General features: G+C 40.8%; 1 protein-coding gene and 1 long non-coding RNA gene across 2 annotated transcripts; both read right to left on the bottom strand.

Annotated features, from left to right (window-relative positions):
• Positions 1–11,899: 11,899 nt before the first annotated feature.
• Positions 11,900–12,211, bottom strand: LOC125387006. The gene has a single exon (XM_048414181.1). The coding sequence runs from the start codon at positions 12,209–12,211 to the stop codon at positions 11,900–11,902; it is 312 nt and encodes a 103-aa protein (XP_048270138.1).
• A 1,433-nt stretch (positions 12,212–13,644) lies between these two features.
• On the bottom strand, positions 13,645–15,990 carry LOC125386992. Its single transcript, XR_007227599.1, has 2 exons — positions 14,407–15,990; positions 13,645–14,279 (listed from the first exon to the last, which is right to left on the bottom strand). It is a non-coding gene; the product is annotated as an uncharacterized LOC125386992 (long non-coding RNA).
• Between the last annotated feature and the right edge of the window lie 1,803 nt (positions 15,991–17,793).

Here is a 17,793-nt window from a genome sequence, read left to right as displayed (position 1 = left end):
TTTGGCTTTATGCCCTCGTGTGTTATGACGTGTCCTAAGTATTCTAATTCAGGTTTTAGAAATTCGCATTTGTCGGGTTGGATTTTTAATCCTAACTCTTTTAATCTTTGCAATACTATAACAAGGTTTTCATTGTGTTGTTGAATTGTACTACCGAATATTATTATGTCGTCAAGGTATACAAAGCAGTATTTGTTCAATAATCCTCGTAACGCGGTATCCATCATGCGTTGAAAGGTGGCTGGGGCTGAGGTGTGCTAAAGGCTGTATATTTCTTTGAGTCGGGGTCCAAAGGTATTTGATGGAATCCTGAAGATAAATCTAGAGCAGAGAAGAATTTGGCGTTGCCTAATTGTGATAGAATGTCGTCGATTGTCGGTAGTGGGTAGGCGTCTTGATCGGTAAGTTCATTTAATTTTCGAAAGTCGATAACTATACGCCATTTCTGTTTGCCTAATGCGTCTGATTTCTTGGGTACTACTCATACTGGACTGTTGTAAGGAGAATCTGATTCTTCAATGATATTTTTATCTAACATTTTTTCATTTGTTTTTCAATTTCTGCTTTATGGGCTTCGGGAGGTCGGTACGATTTGGTAGTGGCGATTTTGTTTTCGCGTAGGGTGATAGTGTGTTTTGTTAGGTTGGTACAAGGTAGGGTATCGGATTCTAGGTCAAATACGTCTATGTAATGTAGGAGGATCTTTTCGATAGGAATACGAAGTTTGTCTTCAATATGGTCTAGTCTAATTACTTGTTTCATTTTAGCAACTTTATCGAGATCGTGTTCATTAGAAAGATCATTAGTGATTATAGTTAGTTGCTCACCAGTATTGCAGAAACATACTCTCGTCGAAACTCGGCGCCTGAAAAAATGATTCGTTGCTAATTTGATATGAGTAGTTAGAGAGCATAGGTAAGCCAATTATAGCGTCTTCTATTAAAGGAAAATCGTCTGGCACAACGTGAAATGTGTTCATGATGTTAAAGAATTGAAAGTCTACTGTTTCGTCAGTTTGGTATTTGTCATTGCCCATGTAAAATGTTTTAGCTACTGTCTTTTTAGGTTTAAATGTGGCACTTGATCTTTTAACTAAATTTATTCCTGAACCCGTATCGATTAAATATCGTTTGATTTCTGTTCCTGATCGAACTCCAATGGATAGAAGTTTCCCTGTTGTTGCGTGTACTCGTATGACGTCTCTTGAGGTTCTGGTAGTGCTGTTTCCTCTTCTCGTCCCGCATTCTCCATGTTTATATTGTAGCTGCGCGGTGGCAGAAGATTCCGCTGGCTGGCCGGTTGAAAATTTCAGCAGTAATTTGCGGTATGTCCTATTTGGTTGCACTTAAAACACTTCATTTTCCCTCCTTCTTGTATTAGTTTCCTTCTAACTGGTTAAATCTGTTTTCAGGGATACCCTTACCGTTGTTTATTTGAGTGCTTGTCGGCAGGCGATTGAGCGTAGTCATCGGACCGCTCCTAAGTGGGGGGTTGCGTTGTGACGATACATTCCATCGGGTGAATGAGTGAGCTCTTATTTGCTGGCTGCGATGATTTCCGCGGTTTCGCTCAAGTTCTCCGATTAATATTTCTGCTTCGAACGCGGCATCTTGTCAGGGTAAAAGAGTTTGGGGTTACACTAGCATTGTAGAGAGATCGAGTTGTTAGAGTTATAGAATCGCGAGAGTGATTTGAGTAGAATAAGATTTTTGCGTTTAGTTCAAGTTGAACATTTATCGTTCTCTGTCCAATTAATCTCTGTTATTTTTTTTAGTCTTAATAATTAGTATTAGGAGAATTTTACAAATCTAAATTGTCCTAATCCTATCCTTTTTCGCGACACTACAATATAACTACAGTTATTTTAGTTTTCAACAGAGAGGGTTGCTTCAGTTTGACAATTTGATCTTCTTCTTCAGAGAATATATTGAGTTCTATTGGTTTTTCTGGTATAGCTATGTAGCGATTTTCATTTTTGTGTGGTATAAAAGTTATTTCTATGATTTTATAGATTGTGAATTTACAAAATTTCATGTTATTGTCCACACTAATTATTTCGGATGCACAATCGTGTTTTGAACATTTATCATGTATGAGTTGAGTTTGTTTGCAAATGTCCAATTCGTGTTTGATTTGACATTGCTTGTCCAAATACATCTGATCTACATTCATACAAGTTAATCCTGAGGCGAAAAATATCGGATGTTAGACGAATGGGGCGAGAAATGCTCCATTGTTTTGAGTTGGTATGGGGTATATCTGTTCGATATCCCACTCTTAGTCAATTATTGATGGAATTGAAATTTTAAGGAAGATTTTCCGCTTTGGACAAACAGTGTGAGTGTAGAGACGTCTAAAATGTTTTGGAAATTATTTTCTTCTGGTGAAAATCCTTTATTCATGATGTGATTTCCTAAAGCTATAGTGTATTGTTCTAAGAAAATGTGATGATTTATGACCTAGGGGCTAATAATTCCTTGTTTTCCTAGTAAAATTAAATTAAATATTTCATCGAGTAGATATTCTCTTGTGGAAAATTGTGTTATTTTCGATTGGTATTAAATCCAATCCGAGGACGAGGGTTGTGCATGAGATGAGCGTTCTGAAAAGTATGGTTTAATTCTGTTGCCATGTATCTTCTTAATTTGGTTATTGATTAAAATCTCGTAATAAGGACTCATAGTTTTTTCGATGTGGTAAGGACCTAACCATTCATCGTCCAATTTATCTGCTTTGTGATCATTATGTACAAGAACCTCCTTCTTTACATACCGTTTGTGTTTTAATGATTTTTCTTTGTTGGTCTTGCATGTAGCGTTTTCTACTTTGTTCAAGTATTTGTCTAGCTAGTGTTTTGTATTTGTCCAATTGTTTTTGCCATAGTGCGAACATTTCTTCATACGTGTAGTTGGAGGTTCTGGATATTGAGGATGGGAGGTTAGCTTTTCGTCCAAAGGTTAATTCAAAAGGTGAAAAACCGGTTGCATCGTGTATTGCTGTGTTACATCCTAAGCATATGAAGTTTAGTACTTCGTCCTATTCTTTGTCTGAGTCGTCTAGATTTGTCCGTATTATGTTTTTTACCATTGCGTATGTTCTTTCTAGGGATCCGTTAGATTGTGGGTGAAAGCTGGTTGTTTTTATATGCTTTATTTTAAATGCTTCTTCGAACTTTGTCATGAGTTCGCTAATAAAGTTCTGTCCTTGCTCTGTTAGTATAGTTTTAGGTGCTGAGAACATGTAAATGTAATGATTCAATAAGGCGTCTGTTATGGATTCGGTTCTTTGTGTCTTGAGAGGTATTAATATCAGGTATTTGGTCAAATAATCATGAATAGAGAGTATATATCGGTCTCCTCGTTTAGTTTTCGGCATGGGACCAATTATATCCATCGCTACTTTTTCGTTTGGTTCAGTGGGGGTTTGAGGTATTACGGAAATTTCTTTCGCGTGGATTCTGACAAGTTTCTGTTTTTGACATGCTACACAATTTTTTATAAATTCCTCTACTTTTGAGAACAAATGTGGGATTTTAAATCGTTCTTTGATTTTTGCGTAAGTTTTCTGTATACCTAAGTCTCCTAAAACGTCGTTATGATTTTCTTTTATAATCTTGTTTGTCTGTTAGAATTTGAATCGGGTCGTATGCAAATATTATTTCTTCTATTTTGCCGTGAACATACATCAAAAATGTTTTTATTCGTGCCTTTTCGATTTCATCGAAACTTTTGTCTCCTATGTCTAACCTTTTATGTATTTTTTGTTGCTGATGTTATGGTCTTCTTTAACCATTCCTCTTTGTTGTAGGTCCTAAAGTTTCTTTTCTTATTTGGAAGAAGGATTTTTCGTTGGGGACTATCTTTAGCCGTTTAGGAAGTGTGACGGTGTCTTCTTCCCATTTGTTATACTCGTAAAGGAGATTGTTTTCAGTCGTCAAATTGTTAATTGTTTGTCTCGAGAGTGCGTCAGAAGCCGTATTATCTTTTCCTTTATGGTATTGTATTTCGTAATCGTATTCTTCTAGCTTTAATCTCCATCTAATTAGTCGTGATGAGGGATTTTTACAGTTTTTAAGCCAAGTTAAAGCTTGATGGTCGATTCCTATGAAAAAATGTCTTCCTAGAAAATATTGTCTCAAACGTTTTACTGCCCATACGATTGCAAGGAGTTCTCTTTTAGTGGTTGAGTAATTTCTTTAGTGTTGGAGAATTTAGTGTTCTGGAGATATAGCAACAATAAGGATGGTCGTTTTGTGAAAGAACAGCGTCTATTCCTTCGTTAGAGGCGTCGGTTGTTAATGTAAATGTTTCGTTAAGGTTTGAATGTATCAATACCGGGGCTTTGCATAATACGTCTTTGAGAGTTTGAAAGCCATCTTGATGTTTGGCTGTTTAATGAAAGGGTGTGTCTTTCTTTGTCAGGTCGGTTAGAGGTTTGGCTATCTTTGAAAAGTTACGTACGAATTTTCTATAATATCCTGCTAGTCCTAAGAATGATTTTACGTCGGTTCGGTTTTTGGGAATTTTGAATTCTTTGACTGCTTTTATCTTTTTCGGGTTTGATTTTATTCCTTCGTATGTGATAATGTGTTCAAGGTATTCTAATTCTGGTTTTAAGAACTCACATTTGTCTGGTTGAATCTTTAGTCCTAATTCTCTTAATCTCTGTAATACAATTGCAAGGTTGTTGTTATGTTGCTGAATCGTACTTCCGAATATTATGATATCGTCTAAATAAGTACTGTGTCCATCATGCGTTGGAATGTAGCTGGGATGTTTTTTAATCCAAATAGTACTCGATTGTATTGGAAGTGTCCCTGAGGCCTACTAAAAGCTGTATATTTCTTTGATGTTACGTCCATTGGTATTTGATGAAAGCCAGAAGAGAGGTCTAGTGCGGAAAAGAATTTGGCGTTTCCTAATTGTGAGAGTATATCGTCAATATTTGGCAAAGGGTACGCGTCTTGATCAGTTAATTCGTTTAATTTACTGAAATCTATCACTATGCGCCATTTTTGTTTTTCGGAGGCGTCCGATTTCTTGGGGACTACCCATACTGGACTATTGTACGGTGAATCTGATTCTTCGATTAAGTTTTTGTTTATCATTTCTTTGATTTGTTTTTCGGTTTTTAATTTGTGTGCCTCAGGTGGTCTGTAAAATTTTGTGTTTATGATTTTGTTTTCTTTCAGCGTGATGGTGTGTTTTGTTAAATCGGTGCATGGTAAAGTGTCTGTGTCTAAGTTGATTACGTCAATGTAGTGTAAGAGGATTTTTTCGATAGGAATGCGGAAATTGTTTTCAATATGGCTTGTTCTAATTATGTTCTTGAATTTTTGAATTTGTTCGAGATCATCTTTATTAGAGAGATCATTAGAAATTGATATTGGTTGCTCACCAGTATTACAGAAGCATACCTGCGTTGGTCTCTTGTCGAGATAAATTGTTTCGACTCTGGTTTGTCCTGTAGAAATTAGTTGTGGTGACTGAAATAAGAATATATGATCGTTGAGTTGGATTTGGTCGTTTGTAATTTTATATTGATAGTTTTCTAACATTGGTAACCCTATGATTCCGTCTTCAATTAGTGGGAAGTCGTCAGGTACTGCGTAGAATTTGTTTCTTTTGTTACAGATTCTAAGGTAAACGTATTCGTCTGTCTCATATTTGTCATTGCCCATGAAGAATGCTTTCTTGACGTCTTTTAATGGAGTGTAAATGATTTTTGAGCGTTTGACTATGTTTATTCCGGCACCAGTGTCTACTAAATATCGCTTTAGTTCAAGTCTTGATCCGATGGTAATTCTGAGGAGTCTTCCAGTGATGGCGTTAATTCGTATTGTGACTATGCAGGCGACAAAGAAACAAGAAAGTCGACATCAGGCGTTGTATGTAAGTATGCGAATGCGACCATTACATGGCAATGTAAGCGACAACAATGTATAGCTCTATCTACGACAGAAGCTGAGTATGTCAGTGCAGCCTCAGGAGCGAAAGAAATTATGTGGCTATAGAAAATATTTCTTGAATGCAAAATAGAGATATTTAAGTATATGCTATGTGTAGACAATACTTGTGCTGTAAAATTAAAAAGAAGTAAGCATATTGATGTAAGATACCATCTCTTGCGAGATTTATACAATAGAGGCGAAATTGATGTAACATATGTAACAAGCGAAGAGCAACTGACAGATATATGTACAAAGGAGTTGCTAAAACCAAGATTTGAATATTTAAGACAAAAGTCAGGTTTCACAAATAAAAAAGATATTAAGAGGTAATTGTTTATAGAAATGTAGAGTTTTTTTTAAGGAGGGTGTCGAAGTAGTTATCACTTCTAATAAAAAAAAATTCTACATGATCTGTTTAATCTTCTCGTAGTTTGGTTTTTAGTAATAAATTAATTTGAATGGAAAAGAGAAAGGCAGCTGGCAAACGTATTTGTGAAGACATTGACAAAATCAAGGTTCAGATATTTACGACAAGAGTCAGAAAAATATTAAGATATAATTGTTTATAGGGATGTAGAGTTTTAGGGAGGGTGTTGAAGTGGTCACCAACAGTTATATGGTAACACTGCTAGCGTGCGGATCTGGACCAGTTCAAATTGGATTCCTACTTATTATTACACTTCTCTATTAAATTAAATATGTATATGTCGGACATGAAAGAACACCGGAACCCCTCCTTGGATTCGCGGGAATGCCGTAACGTTGTAACTTAGATTAAACAAATGTCACTCCGATTGTTCGAGATTTATGATCGTGAGCTTGGGCTCGAGGCGACAAGCAGTCGCCGAAAGTAGCCGCGGTCAAAGGGATGAACGTCTTATCTAACAAAGGCACAGAGTAACTCTATACCTCTCCTTAAAAGAAATAGTCGTAGCGACACATGGCAGTAAATACTTCAATGGATTCTGTCCCGCGGCCCGCCACACGCAGATTTTGCACTCCGGGTAAGATGATCGCCCGGTGTCGGCATACCTTTGCAGTGTATGTTTAGCTAACGTGAGGACCCGCTATAAATCTTAAGATTTAGTCAAGCGAAGTCCTTCAAATAGACTTTGTTGCAACTACGGGAAGATAGGAGAAACCTATCTTCCACGAACGATGCCCCCCGTCAACAACCTCCCCTCAAGGGCGGCCAGCATCTTTTTCAAAACGCCGATATGAAGATCGATCAATTAGCAACAGCGCTAATTTCCCTCACCTTTGGAACGAAAGCTTTCTTTGACGAATCCGAGGATCTCATGTCCTTAGACACACTCATTATAGTTTTCCTCGACGGCATTGTCACGACCGGCATACTTCAAATCCGATGGACCGACGATGGAGATAGAGATGTGGCGACCTTGGCGACAATGTATATCGCCGAAGTGCCTAATGAGTCATCTGTATCCGAACGGCCCTTCCACCGAATGTTCTAGAAGCGTGACAACGGTCACGTACGCCTACAGGGTAGTGGGGATATTGAGGGATGACAATCAAAGAAGAAACAGATGCTACCGAAAGTCAAATTGTAAGAGCTTCAGTCTTGGAAAGTCACGGCTGGAGCTCAGAACAAAATCACATTCAGTGTAAATTAAGAATACAAGAAATAAGTTGTTTTTTCGTTACCTTAAATTTTTCTTTTCGTTCGAGCCCCCTACTTTTTATTTTACGTGACAGCATCATCGAGACGGAGAGTCATTCTTTCGTGCGATCTCATTGACGAGTGACAGTACTATCTTACAACCGGTGAATACCTCACGTCTAGTCAACAAAGAGTTAGACTTGAACTATGCGAGAACATACGTTTATCATCCCGTGACCGTGGGTTCGTTTCGAACCTAAGGTCATTATCACTAGTGCTACGAGTGCCTAATCTTGTTAATAAGCCTGTGTTAATAAACTCTTCATCGTATCACGGCAATGGCTAATTCTAGTGAGAATTCTTTAAACGCCCCTCACCATAATCCCGACTTCAATCCGACATATATTTTGTACTTTACACTTTATCCGCGCGTTTTCTCTCTTTATACATCTAATAACCTCAACAATCTCTATTTTGTTTATATGGCTCATTGCTGCTGTTCCCCATAGTGGTATTCCGTAAGTTCAGATTGGTTTTATGATCGTTTTATATATTTTTAATTTATCTTCTATGCTTAATTTGGATTTTCGGCTTGTTAGCCAATGCATTTGTCTCTTTGTTTTCTGTATCTTTTCTATTATTGATTTAGTATGCAGTTTCCATGTGAGTTGTGTAAGTGGAGTCCTAGCTATTTGACATGCTTTGTTTGTGTTATATGCGTGCCGTTCAGAAGAATGTTTGGTGGTATCATTTTTCGTAGCGTGAATGTAATATGGTTGCATTTATTGGGGTTTGCTTTTATTTCTATTCTTGTAGCCACTTTTCTATTTTTGTGATATGTTCTTGTAGTAATTTGACTGCCGTTTCTGGGTTCGTATGCCTGACTAGTATAGCTGTGTCGCCCGCGAATGTCAGTACTGTGCTATTGGTTGTTGGTATGTTCGCCGTGTATACTGTGTATAGTATTGGGCCTAAGACGCTTCCTTGTAGTACCCCTGCCTTGAAGTCTTTAACTTCAGAATATATGTCCTTGATTTTTATTACGAAGGTTCTGCTGCTTATGTAGGATTTTACTAATTGGTGTATTTGATCCGGGAATTGTTTCCTAATTGTTTGTAGTAGGCTTTCATGGTTTATTTTGTCAAATGCTTTCTCTATGTCCATAAAGAGGGCTGTGCAGTATTCCTTGTTTTCTAGTGCTATTATTATTTCGTTGACAAGCCTGTGCATTTGCTCTATCGTGGAGTGTTTGTTTCTGAATCCAAATTAGTGTTCCGGTATAAGTTTTTTTATGTCTATTATTTTTTTTATCCGGTAATATATTACTTTTTCCAGTATTTTGGAAAATACTGGAAGCAGTGATATTGGTCTATAAGATACAGTTTGGTGTGGGTCCTTGCCTGGTTTAGGTAACATTTTGACCTGTGCTAATTTCCATGGTTTGGGGAAGTATTGAATTGTTAGAATTGCATTGAATATTATTGTCATTAGTCTTATCGCTTTTGGCGGAAAGTTGTTCAAGATTTTACCATTGATTAGGTCGATTCCTGGTGCTTTGTTGTTTTTTGATTTATCGATTATGTTTCTAATTTCTTGTGCTGTTGTTTTAGGAATGGTGTATTTCTTGTCAGTTGTGGTAATAGTGGTTTCGGCATCCTCCTCCGTATGACTTTTGAGGTTGCTGTTGTTGATAATTTGTGGTGTAAATGTGTTTCAGAAGTGGTTGGAGAATTCTTCAGCTTGTTCTTCGTTGCTTCTTGCCCACGTGTTATCTGCTTTCTGATTGCTGGGACGGGTATTATTGGCTTCTTTATTTTTTTCGTGGCTTTCCATAGGGAGTAGTTGGAGTTCTCGTGTGTAGAGAGGGTCCCTATGAACTTTGCGAATTCGTTATTATTGTGCTCTTTTATTTTGTTTTTTATTTCCTTTGCAAGTTTGTTTAGGTGATTTTTGTTTTCTCGAGTTCTGTGTTTTTGCCATTTTGCTTTCGCTTTTTTTTTTCTCTAATTTTGTCGAGTATTTCTTGCGGAATTGTATTCGTTTGTCTGCTGGTTAATTCGTGTGTAGTGGTTGTCCTTGCTGCTTCTTGGATAGTTGCTGTCAATGTTGCTACTGCCTGTTCTATGTGTTCAGGAGTTTTCAACGGGATGTTGCAGTATATTTTGCTTTCTATTATTTCTTTAAAAGGTTGCCATTTGGTGGTTTTATTGCATAGTGTTTCTGGTTTGCTATAAAGTATTCGTTTGTTTCTGTATTCAACTATTGTGGCTGTATGATCGGAGCTAAGCTCGAGGTTAGTTTGTTTGTGTTTAATCCCCTTGTAACTGCAAAGTCCAGTAGATCTGGTTTTTTGTTCAGGTCAGTCGGCCAGTATGTCGGTGTTCCTGTGGATAATATATTGAGGTTATTATTTCTAATGCATTTTTCTAGAATTCTGCCTCGAGGTGTAGTGTTCCTTGATCCCCATAGCGTGTGTTTGAGTTGTAGTCTCCCGTTGCGATGTACTTGTCCCGTAGGTCCTGGAAGTATTCTTCCCACATTATTTTGTGTTGCGGAGGCACATATACTGCTGACAACTGGAAGAAGTTGCTGCTAGTGTGAACTGTAACGGTGGTTGTTTGTAAATATTCCTTATTAACTTGGCTGTGTAGATAATGTTTGATATAGTTTCTGACTATCACTGCTGTCCCTCCGTGCGCTTTTCCTGAGGGGTGTTTGGTATTATATATGGTGTAGTATGGTACTTTCATGTAGCTTTTTGTAGTGAAGTGTGTTTCTGAGACAAGTAGTATGTCTATATTGTTATTGTATATGAATGTTTTAATTTCGAGGGCCCGTTGTTGTAGGCCGTTTGAGTTCCAGGCGGCTATTTTTAGCGTGTCCGTTTTTATTTTTTATTTTTTCTTAGCACGCTTGTAAGCAGTTGTAGCAGGACTGTGATTTGTTGGGTTTGCTGTCTGAGTACTGCGTTTTGTTCGCCTATCATTCTGGTTAGCATTTCGGTGTTCTTTGAGCAGTTCTTTGATTTCTGCAGTGTCGTTGTTACTATTGTTGTGGTATTGGTTGTCTGTGCGTGTCGGTTGGCTGGTTACTTGCGCGTAGCTTAGGCTACCAAACGTGTTGGTGCTGATGTGTTTAGTGTTGATTGCGTGCTCTGTATTTGGTATTGTCTCGGATTTTGTGCTGTCCTGTTGGACTTGTATGTTAGTATATGTCCTGTTCCTTAGCGGCGGGAACAGTTTGCGTTGTAATTGTTTCCTTGCTTCACAACCTTTATAGCTGGCAGGGTGTTATCCGTTGCAGTTATAACATCTAACTTCCTCTTTTTTCCCGTGGATGGGCAGTGTATTTTTAAATGATTTTTTACTCATTCAACTCATGCCGGGGTTCTATTGCAATATGTTTTTGTGTGGCCATATTGCTGACACCTTATGCATTGTGGGATATCTCTTTTATGTCTAGGTGGCTCCACTTTTACTATTGTGTTTAGTAATTTTGTTATATTATATATGTCTTTGTTATTGTTTCTAGGTTCTACTTCGACTAGAAATAGCGGTAATGGTTGTTTGGTATCATACTTGTTTATGTTGTTTATTTACCTTACCTGGTGTCCGATTTTCGCTAGTTCTTCACTTATATTGTCGGTGTTTGTTTATGGGTGTAATCCTCTGATTACTGCTTTGTAACTTTCGTCGGTTTTGAGCTGGTAGGTGTGATACCCTGCATTTTTATCCTTTAGTGATCATATCACTTTTCTGAATGTGTCTGAGGTGTTGGTTTGCACCTTCACCTGATCTATTTTTGTTTGCTTAATGGTGTAGTTTTCTTTCCCTGCCGTGTTGTTTAGCAGTTCAATGAGGGGGTCTATTATTTTCCCATCTATGCATATTGGTGGTGGTTTAGCAATGCGGATTGTCGGACATTACGTTGGGTCAGTTGCTGTCTCTTCTGGCAGTGCGCTAAATGAATTATGCAATTTGATATCCTGCAGCCATTGTTTTTTTCTAGTGTTTCGGTTTTCCTCCCACTTGCGAACGGGGTTACTTTGCGTTTTTTGCTGGAAGTTGCTACCGTCCAGCTTTCTTCGTGGTGTGTTGCTTCCTTGTTCACGTCATTGGCTTGCGATATTTCCATGTTGACGTCTTTTTTTCTGCCTCTGTAGAGCCTGTAGCTCTATTTATAAACTATGTTTCTCCTTTATTAATTACTTTTATTGGTGGAATCTGCATGTTTCCACGTTTTGTCGATGGGCGTTTACTTTGCCGCACTTTCACTGGTGCACTGTTTCGCATGTCCGTTTAAGTCGCCTGCACATGCGGAACTGGATCCTACAAGGGTGAGAGTGTTTTTATTCTCTCCCTTTGTGCTTGCTCCTTTGCGAGCATAACTTGCAGAAGAGGTGGACAGCATCGTATTCCTGTGGCCCGCTCAACATCGCTTCTAAAATCGCCGAGGGGGTCAATTTTTCGCCTATGACGTGCCGCAGGGTGTATAGCTCCCTGCCGTGCCGGGCAAAGCTCCAGCGTGTGCTGTGCTGTGTCCCTGTCCTCCCTACAATAGTGATAGATGTCCGTCGTCTCCCATCCGATTTTCCTGAGGTACTCGCCGAACATGCCATATCCCGTGAGCACCTGGGTCATCCTGTAGGTGAACGGGAGGCCGCGGCGCCTTCTCCATGTCTTCTAATTTAGGAGAACCGCCTCCGCGCCACGATGATTGCCTCCCTCGTTGATCAGCTGGGGTCGCCACTGGTCCCACGCGTCCTCCTCGGCGATTCCTAGGTCGTTTGGGGCCGCCTGCTCGGTCGAGTCCTCTCCCGGGGATAGAGCTTCCTGAGGAGCAGGATGCTGCGACGACTCGCCATCAGATCGTCCGTTCATACCGGGGCCCCGTATAGTATAGTCGGCGCACCTCGACTCCCGCACAGCCTATGACATAGCGGCTGCCGTCATGAGATCCTCGTCGCCGTGGGTCGCCGTCCACCGGGGGAAGTTCTTTCTTCTTTCCGAAGAGCTGCCGGGCCCGCGCATCCCAGACGAACGGTCGTCTCTCGCATCGCCGACTGCCACGTCCATCACGATGTCGAGGTGACCCGAAAATGTTTCCTCTGGGGACACCTCCCACCTCGAAACACGGCCGGAAGCAGCAGGGTTTGCCCAAGTGAGGTCCACTATGGACTCGTTCTGCGGAAGCCCTACGTCGTGGAATGAGCGTTAAAGTCCGCAAGGATCAGTGACAGACAGGCGCCCAGATGCCTCTCACAAACCGCGATTCCGTCCAGGAAGGTGGCGTATTCCGTCCGGCCAATGTTGGGCGACAAATGGACGGCAACCACGGCCAGATCGCCCCATTTTATAAACACAAAGCCCCGACCCTGCTCAATCACCGAGTAGGGGGGGGGGACTCACCGCGATCACGGCACAGAATATGGCGACCAAATCAACTTGGTCCCCAGCTCCCCGTGACACATCGAGAATGCTGTACGGCTCGGCCATCATCGCCAGGCCGATCGCCCGCTCCACCAGGTTCTGGAACATTAAGTCCCAGCGGAAGCGGTTGAGGTTACACTGGAGAAGCGGTTGCAGTCTATTTCTTCTTCTTCCACGTATGTCGGGGAAGACTCCGTCTCCATTTCCTCCTCCAGGCCGTTCCCCTCAATATGGTGGAAATGCCGGGCCACGTGGCCCGGCCATGCCAATGTTATATCAACTTCGTAAAATATGCTTGAGAACTTACGAATTAATAAATTTCTCAACTACGATATGTGCAATCAAAAGTGCAAGGTGTAACGATTATGCTAACATTAGCTTTGGCATATATCCAGTCAAACAAATAGGCTAGGCGAGCTGTGAAAAGTCGAGGTTAGGTTTCTAAAAAAGTCTATAGAGTTCTCGATACAATGTGGTTATAATTTTGACCAGCAATAGTGGCGACGGTCCTTTAGAGCTAAGAAGGAGTAGGAAACGGTTAATACCAATGTAGAAAGATATTGTGATAGTATACTTTGCTATGTCTGGTGTTCGTAACTCTCTATAGGGACAAATAGGTTTAAAACAAAATTATAAATCAAAGGTGGATGTTATAGGTTCTTTATTAAATATGAGATGCTAATCCATGCAATGAGTTTAACTTGTGTCGCATTTAGGAAAGTGATTATGCGACAAGCAGGGTAGACACAGGGTATGGCCATTACCGTCACAGAAGGTAGAGTGGTTTTAAGTTAAATTAAGTTAGGCAAATATGTGTGAGAGCAGAGTGGTTGATTGTTGTGTTAAATCCTCCACCTGGAAGAAAAAGTATTAGTGATAGTTGTATGTATGTGATTTGTGTATGTGACAAACCTGAAGCGACAAGTTATTAGTGCAATACTTATCTTGTATACTAGCTGTCGGAGCAGGATACGTTCTCTTCATTATAAGTAAAAGCAACTATTGTCTGAATGTGTTCACGAGCCCTTTGGGTGTAATACAATCAAATGGGGAGACTCTCCATCGGAAAGGGAAAAGTCTGGGATACATAGAAGCATGTGATCATATAACGGAACTCAAGGAGATGAAACATCTGTAGAACTGATCTTGGATAGAACGCCAGATTAATTATAGCACTATAATTATAGCCAATAAACTAAATTCTAGTGCCTTTCTCCTGGCACAAGCGCTCTTGATTGTGTCATAGCGGGATAGCTTATAAAAATTGCTCGTCGCAAACCTAAAACGACGAAAAGTTTATAATTGATATATGACAATTTGGATATCTAACACCTGAATTCGATGCCACTTTTGGACATAATTGTTCTTATGAAGGCAATAGTCCATAATAAACAAATATTACTTACTAAGGTTTTGTGCCTATAAGGCAAGCTGTCACACGGTTGAGGTTATGCAGTAACCAGGGGCGTCGTGCTGATTTTCTCAAATCAATAAAGGCCAATGAACAAACTTATCAACTAGCTATAGTGCAAGTTAAGACTCTCCTCGACGAATAGTGATAGTGACTTTGCGAGGTAAATATTTACTCTCCGCGGACAGCGCATCGTCAGCGGGCATGAATCGGTGGATTTTCACGAACCGAGGCGAAGAAGGAGAGCACAGGTCACGGTGAATTTTTACAAATATCCGGATATCACTGTGAGTATTTCATTATTTTTTAAAAAAATTCGTAAACCGTAACTGCGATGTGAAACGTGCGGTGATCACCGGGCGCCGCCATTGCGCTAGTGACGCGCCGCCATTACACTAGTGGCACGTGGCGGGCCGACCGAAGCATAGAGCACACGGTCGCAAGATCGACGACTCGTATCGATGTGGAAATCAATGAGTCGCGGAGTGCACGATGCATAGAGCCGAACTCGATGGCAAAACCGATACAAACCAAAACGCATAATTTAAATGTAAATTAAGTAGCTAATATCGAACGTAGATGAAAGAAAGTAGATCTGCACACACATAATCGATACGCGCACGGATAAAAAAAAATAAATTAAGGTTATAAAGTTAAGACTTGATTCGTAAAAGGATAATTACGAATAAAAGTTAGATTTGATTGTACCAACAAATTGTTAATAACAATTAGTAAGATTGATCGTAAGATAATAGTTACGAGTTAAAGTTAGAATAATTATAACTAACCAATTACTAAGACAAAAGTTAGATTTAAACCAATAAGTAATTGTTAGTAGTACTACGAGTAAAGTTAGAACTGATAATAACCGTCTAATTAGTAAAACTGAAAGTGAGAGTGATAAAAATAAAATTAAGGTTATGAAGTTAGAATCGTTAAAATAAATTACGAATTGCTAGTATTATAGTTAGTACCTAATTATTGAGACCAACTAGAATTAAAATTAACTATAAGAATTCGATTGGCGATTTTACGATGACATTGGCAAGTTTATTTGGATACGAATTGTATACATTCGGAAGGATACAGTGTGATTATACGACGACCGGCTACGTCAACGGACATTTCCCTTTTGTATAAAAAACAATATGGATAAGTAAAATAAGGTAAATAAACTTACGGCTCAGGGGGTTTCGGAGCCTCCAGGCCCCCGGCTTGACCCGATGGTCACCTAACGACTGGATGAACGGCGAGGGGAAGGTCGATCCCAGGGCCTCCCCTCGTTCGGTAAACACGACCGGGGACCAAGAAACATCCACATTTGTCAAGGAGGAGAATAGGTGAAAGAAAATCACAAGGAGATACCTGGAATTTGACGAAGATATCGCGGAGATCATCGAAGAAGTCGAGATGCCGATGCAGGCAAGCAAAGAAGAAACACCACCCAGCGAAAAGGCAACCCGACTCGTCAAGGAAGAATTCTTGAAAGGTGACAAGATCATCAGATTGTAGCGGCACTCGTCGGTAAAATTCATAACGGTTTCCGTCCAGTGAACCCGCTACACAAGAAATCGTGTTTACTGAAAGATGAATTTATTATAGATCCGACAACCTTAGGCGGTTAACGGAGGTTAATCCAAATCCGTCGTTTTTGTCGTGATCATAGGCCCTCGAGTCAACCACCCGAAAAGTCAACAATTGTAAACAAGGTCGAGAGTTCAGCGTCCGTTGGAATGTTTCGAGAACATCTTCAAAATTCAAATCCCAACGCCTTTCGTCAACTCCGACGCATATAAATGTAGCGAACAGGGTTGCGAGGCATTCTTGGTTATCGAGTGACACGAGCAGTAGCAGTTAAGTCGATACTTCCTTGCGCCGATCTATTAGTAACCGCGAATCGAGACAACAAGTGTATTATATTGTAGTATATTATACGACTAAGTGTATATTATACGACTAGTGTACACATAGGGTATATTTTAATAAACTACATAGTTAGGTATACTCTTGTGTTTTTTAAACCTAATCGCTACCATACACCTCAAGATATATGAGAAAGTCACCAGAGGAGGAGAGCGCGTGCAGGACAACGAAAAGCATGGCCAGGAGCCAGTCGAAGGCAACGAGGGACGAGGCAGCCAGCACTTCGGAGCTAGACACACCGGCGGAAATGTCGGACAGCGGCAGCGTAGCCGCAGTAACAACGGAATGTCTCAGGAGGAAGGCCATGATGAACAGAGCAACGGCCGAGAACAAAAGCAACGACGAAAAGAGTATTGTCATTAAAATGAGCGAATGGAAGGCGATGACGGAAATCATCAGAGAAGTCTTCCGCGAAATTCAAGGAATAGGTAACAGACTATACCTCACGAGCAAAAAGGATGCCGACATCAAGAAAAGGAGGGACGCTATTAGTAACAAAGCGACCAAGCTCCACTCGATGCTGGACGAGATAAGGCTCAAGAAGAATGCTAGGATGGTCACAGCCACCAGGCTGACCTTCCCTCCGGGGAGGAGCGAAGAGAAGGAAGGAAAAAGGAAGGAGATATCGCCCATCGAAGGGAAAGGAGATGAGGTGATGTGCGTGAGTTATAGTTGTAGTAGTTGGGCCTAGTCCGCTGTAATTGTCACTGGGGGCTGTAGATGTTGCTGCCGGGGTATTGCTGATTTTTCCACCGTCTTTTGGTGCGTGGAAGTAAAATCGGACTCCGGTCGCCGCGATTCGAACCCGGGTTCCGAACGTTCGCAACCTAAGACGTTAACCACTGCGCTGCCGTCGTCCGGCACTAGTTAGTGTCGAGTGGTGGTATTTGGCTTGTCATGTGCCGCCACAGAGACACCAAAAGAAAGAGACCAATGATCGTGGAGGCCTCCTACGCCGAAGCCTGTGCCGGCAACAGCTCGGCAAAAGCGACTTCGGATTGCACGGACAGCGAAGAAAGGAAGACTGGATCTCCGTCCGTGGAAGAAGAGGAAAAAGATCCCGACGATGGTCAGGAAGGCGAACGCAGAAAGGGCGGCAGTCGACAAGCCAAAGAGGCCGGAGGGACCGAAGACGGTACGTAACAGACCCGACGCCATCCTTGTCAAAGTAGGACAAGACAAGGAGTGGATCCAGGTCTACAAAGAGTTGATGGGGGCAAGGGAAACCCTAAAAGAGAGCAGCGGAATTAGAAGGAACAGAACGCGCTACCAATGCGCGACAAGACCTCCGTGGAGATCAGGGATATAGACCCGCTCGTAAGCAAGGAAGAACTAGCCAGGGAGCTGGTAAACCATTTAAACATAAACGATATCACCGAGGTTGAAGTGAAAACCCTAAGGATGGCGCCGTGGGGTACTCAATCGGCAATAGTAACGATGCCGAAAGCCTATCTGGTCG

This window comes from Bombus terrestris, unplaced genomic scaffold (genome assembly GCF_910591885.1).
Source record: "Bombus terrestris unplaced genomic scaffold, iyBomTerr1.2, whole genome shotgun sequence".
Taxonomy (NCBI): Eukaryota; Metazoa; Arthropoda; class Insecta; order Hymenoptera; family Apidae; genus Bombus; species Bombus terrestris.
The sequence above is the reverse complement of the archived record's forward strand: the minus strand, read 5'-3'. Positions and strand labels throughout refer to the sequence as shown.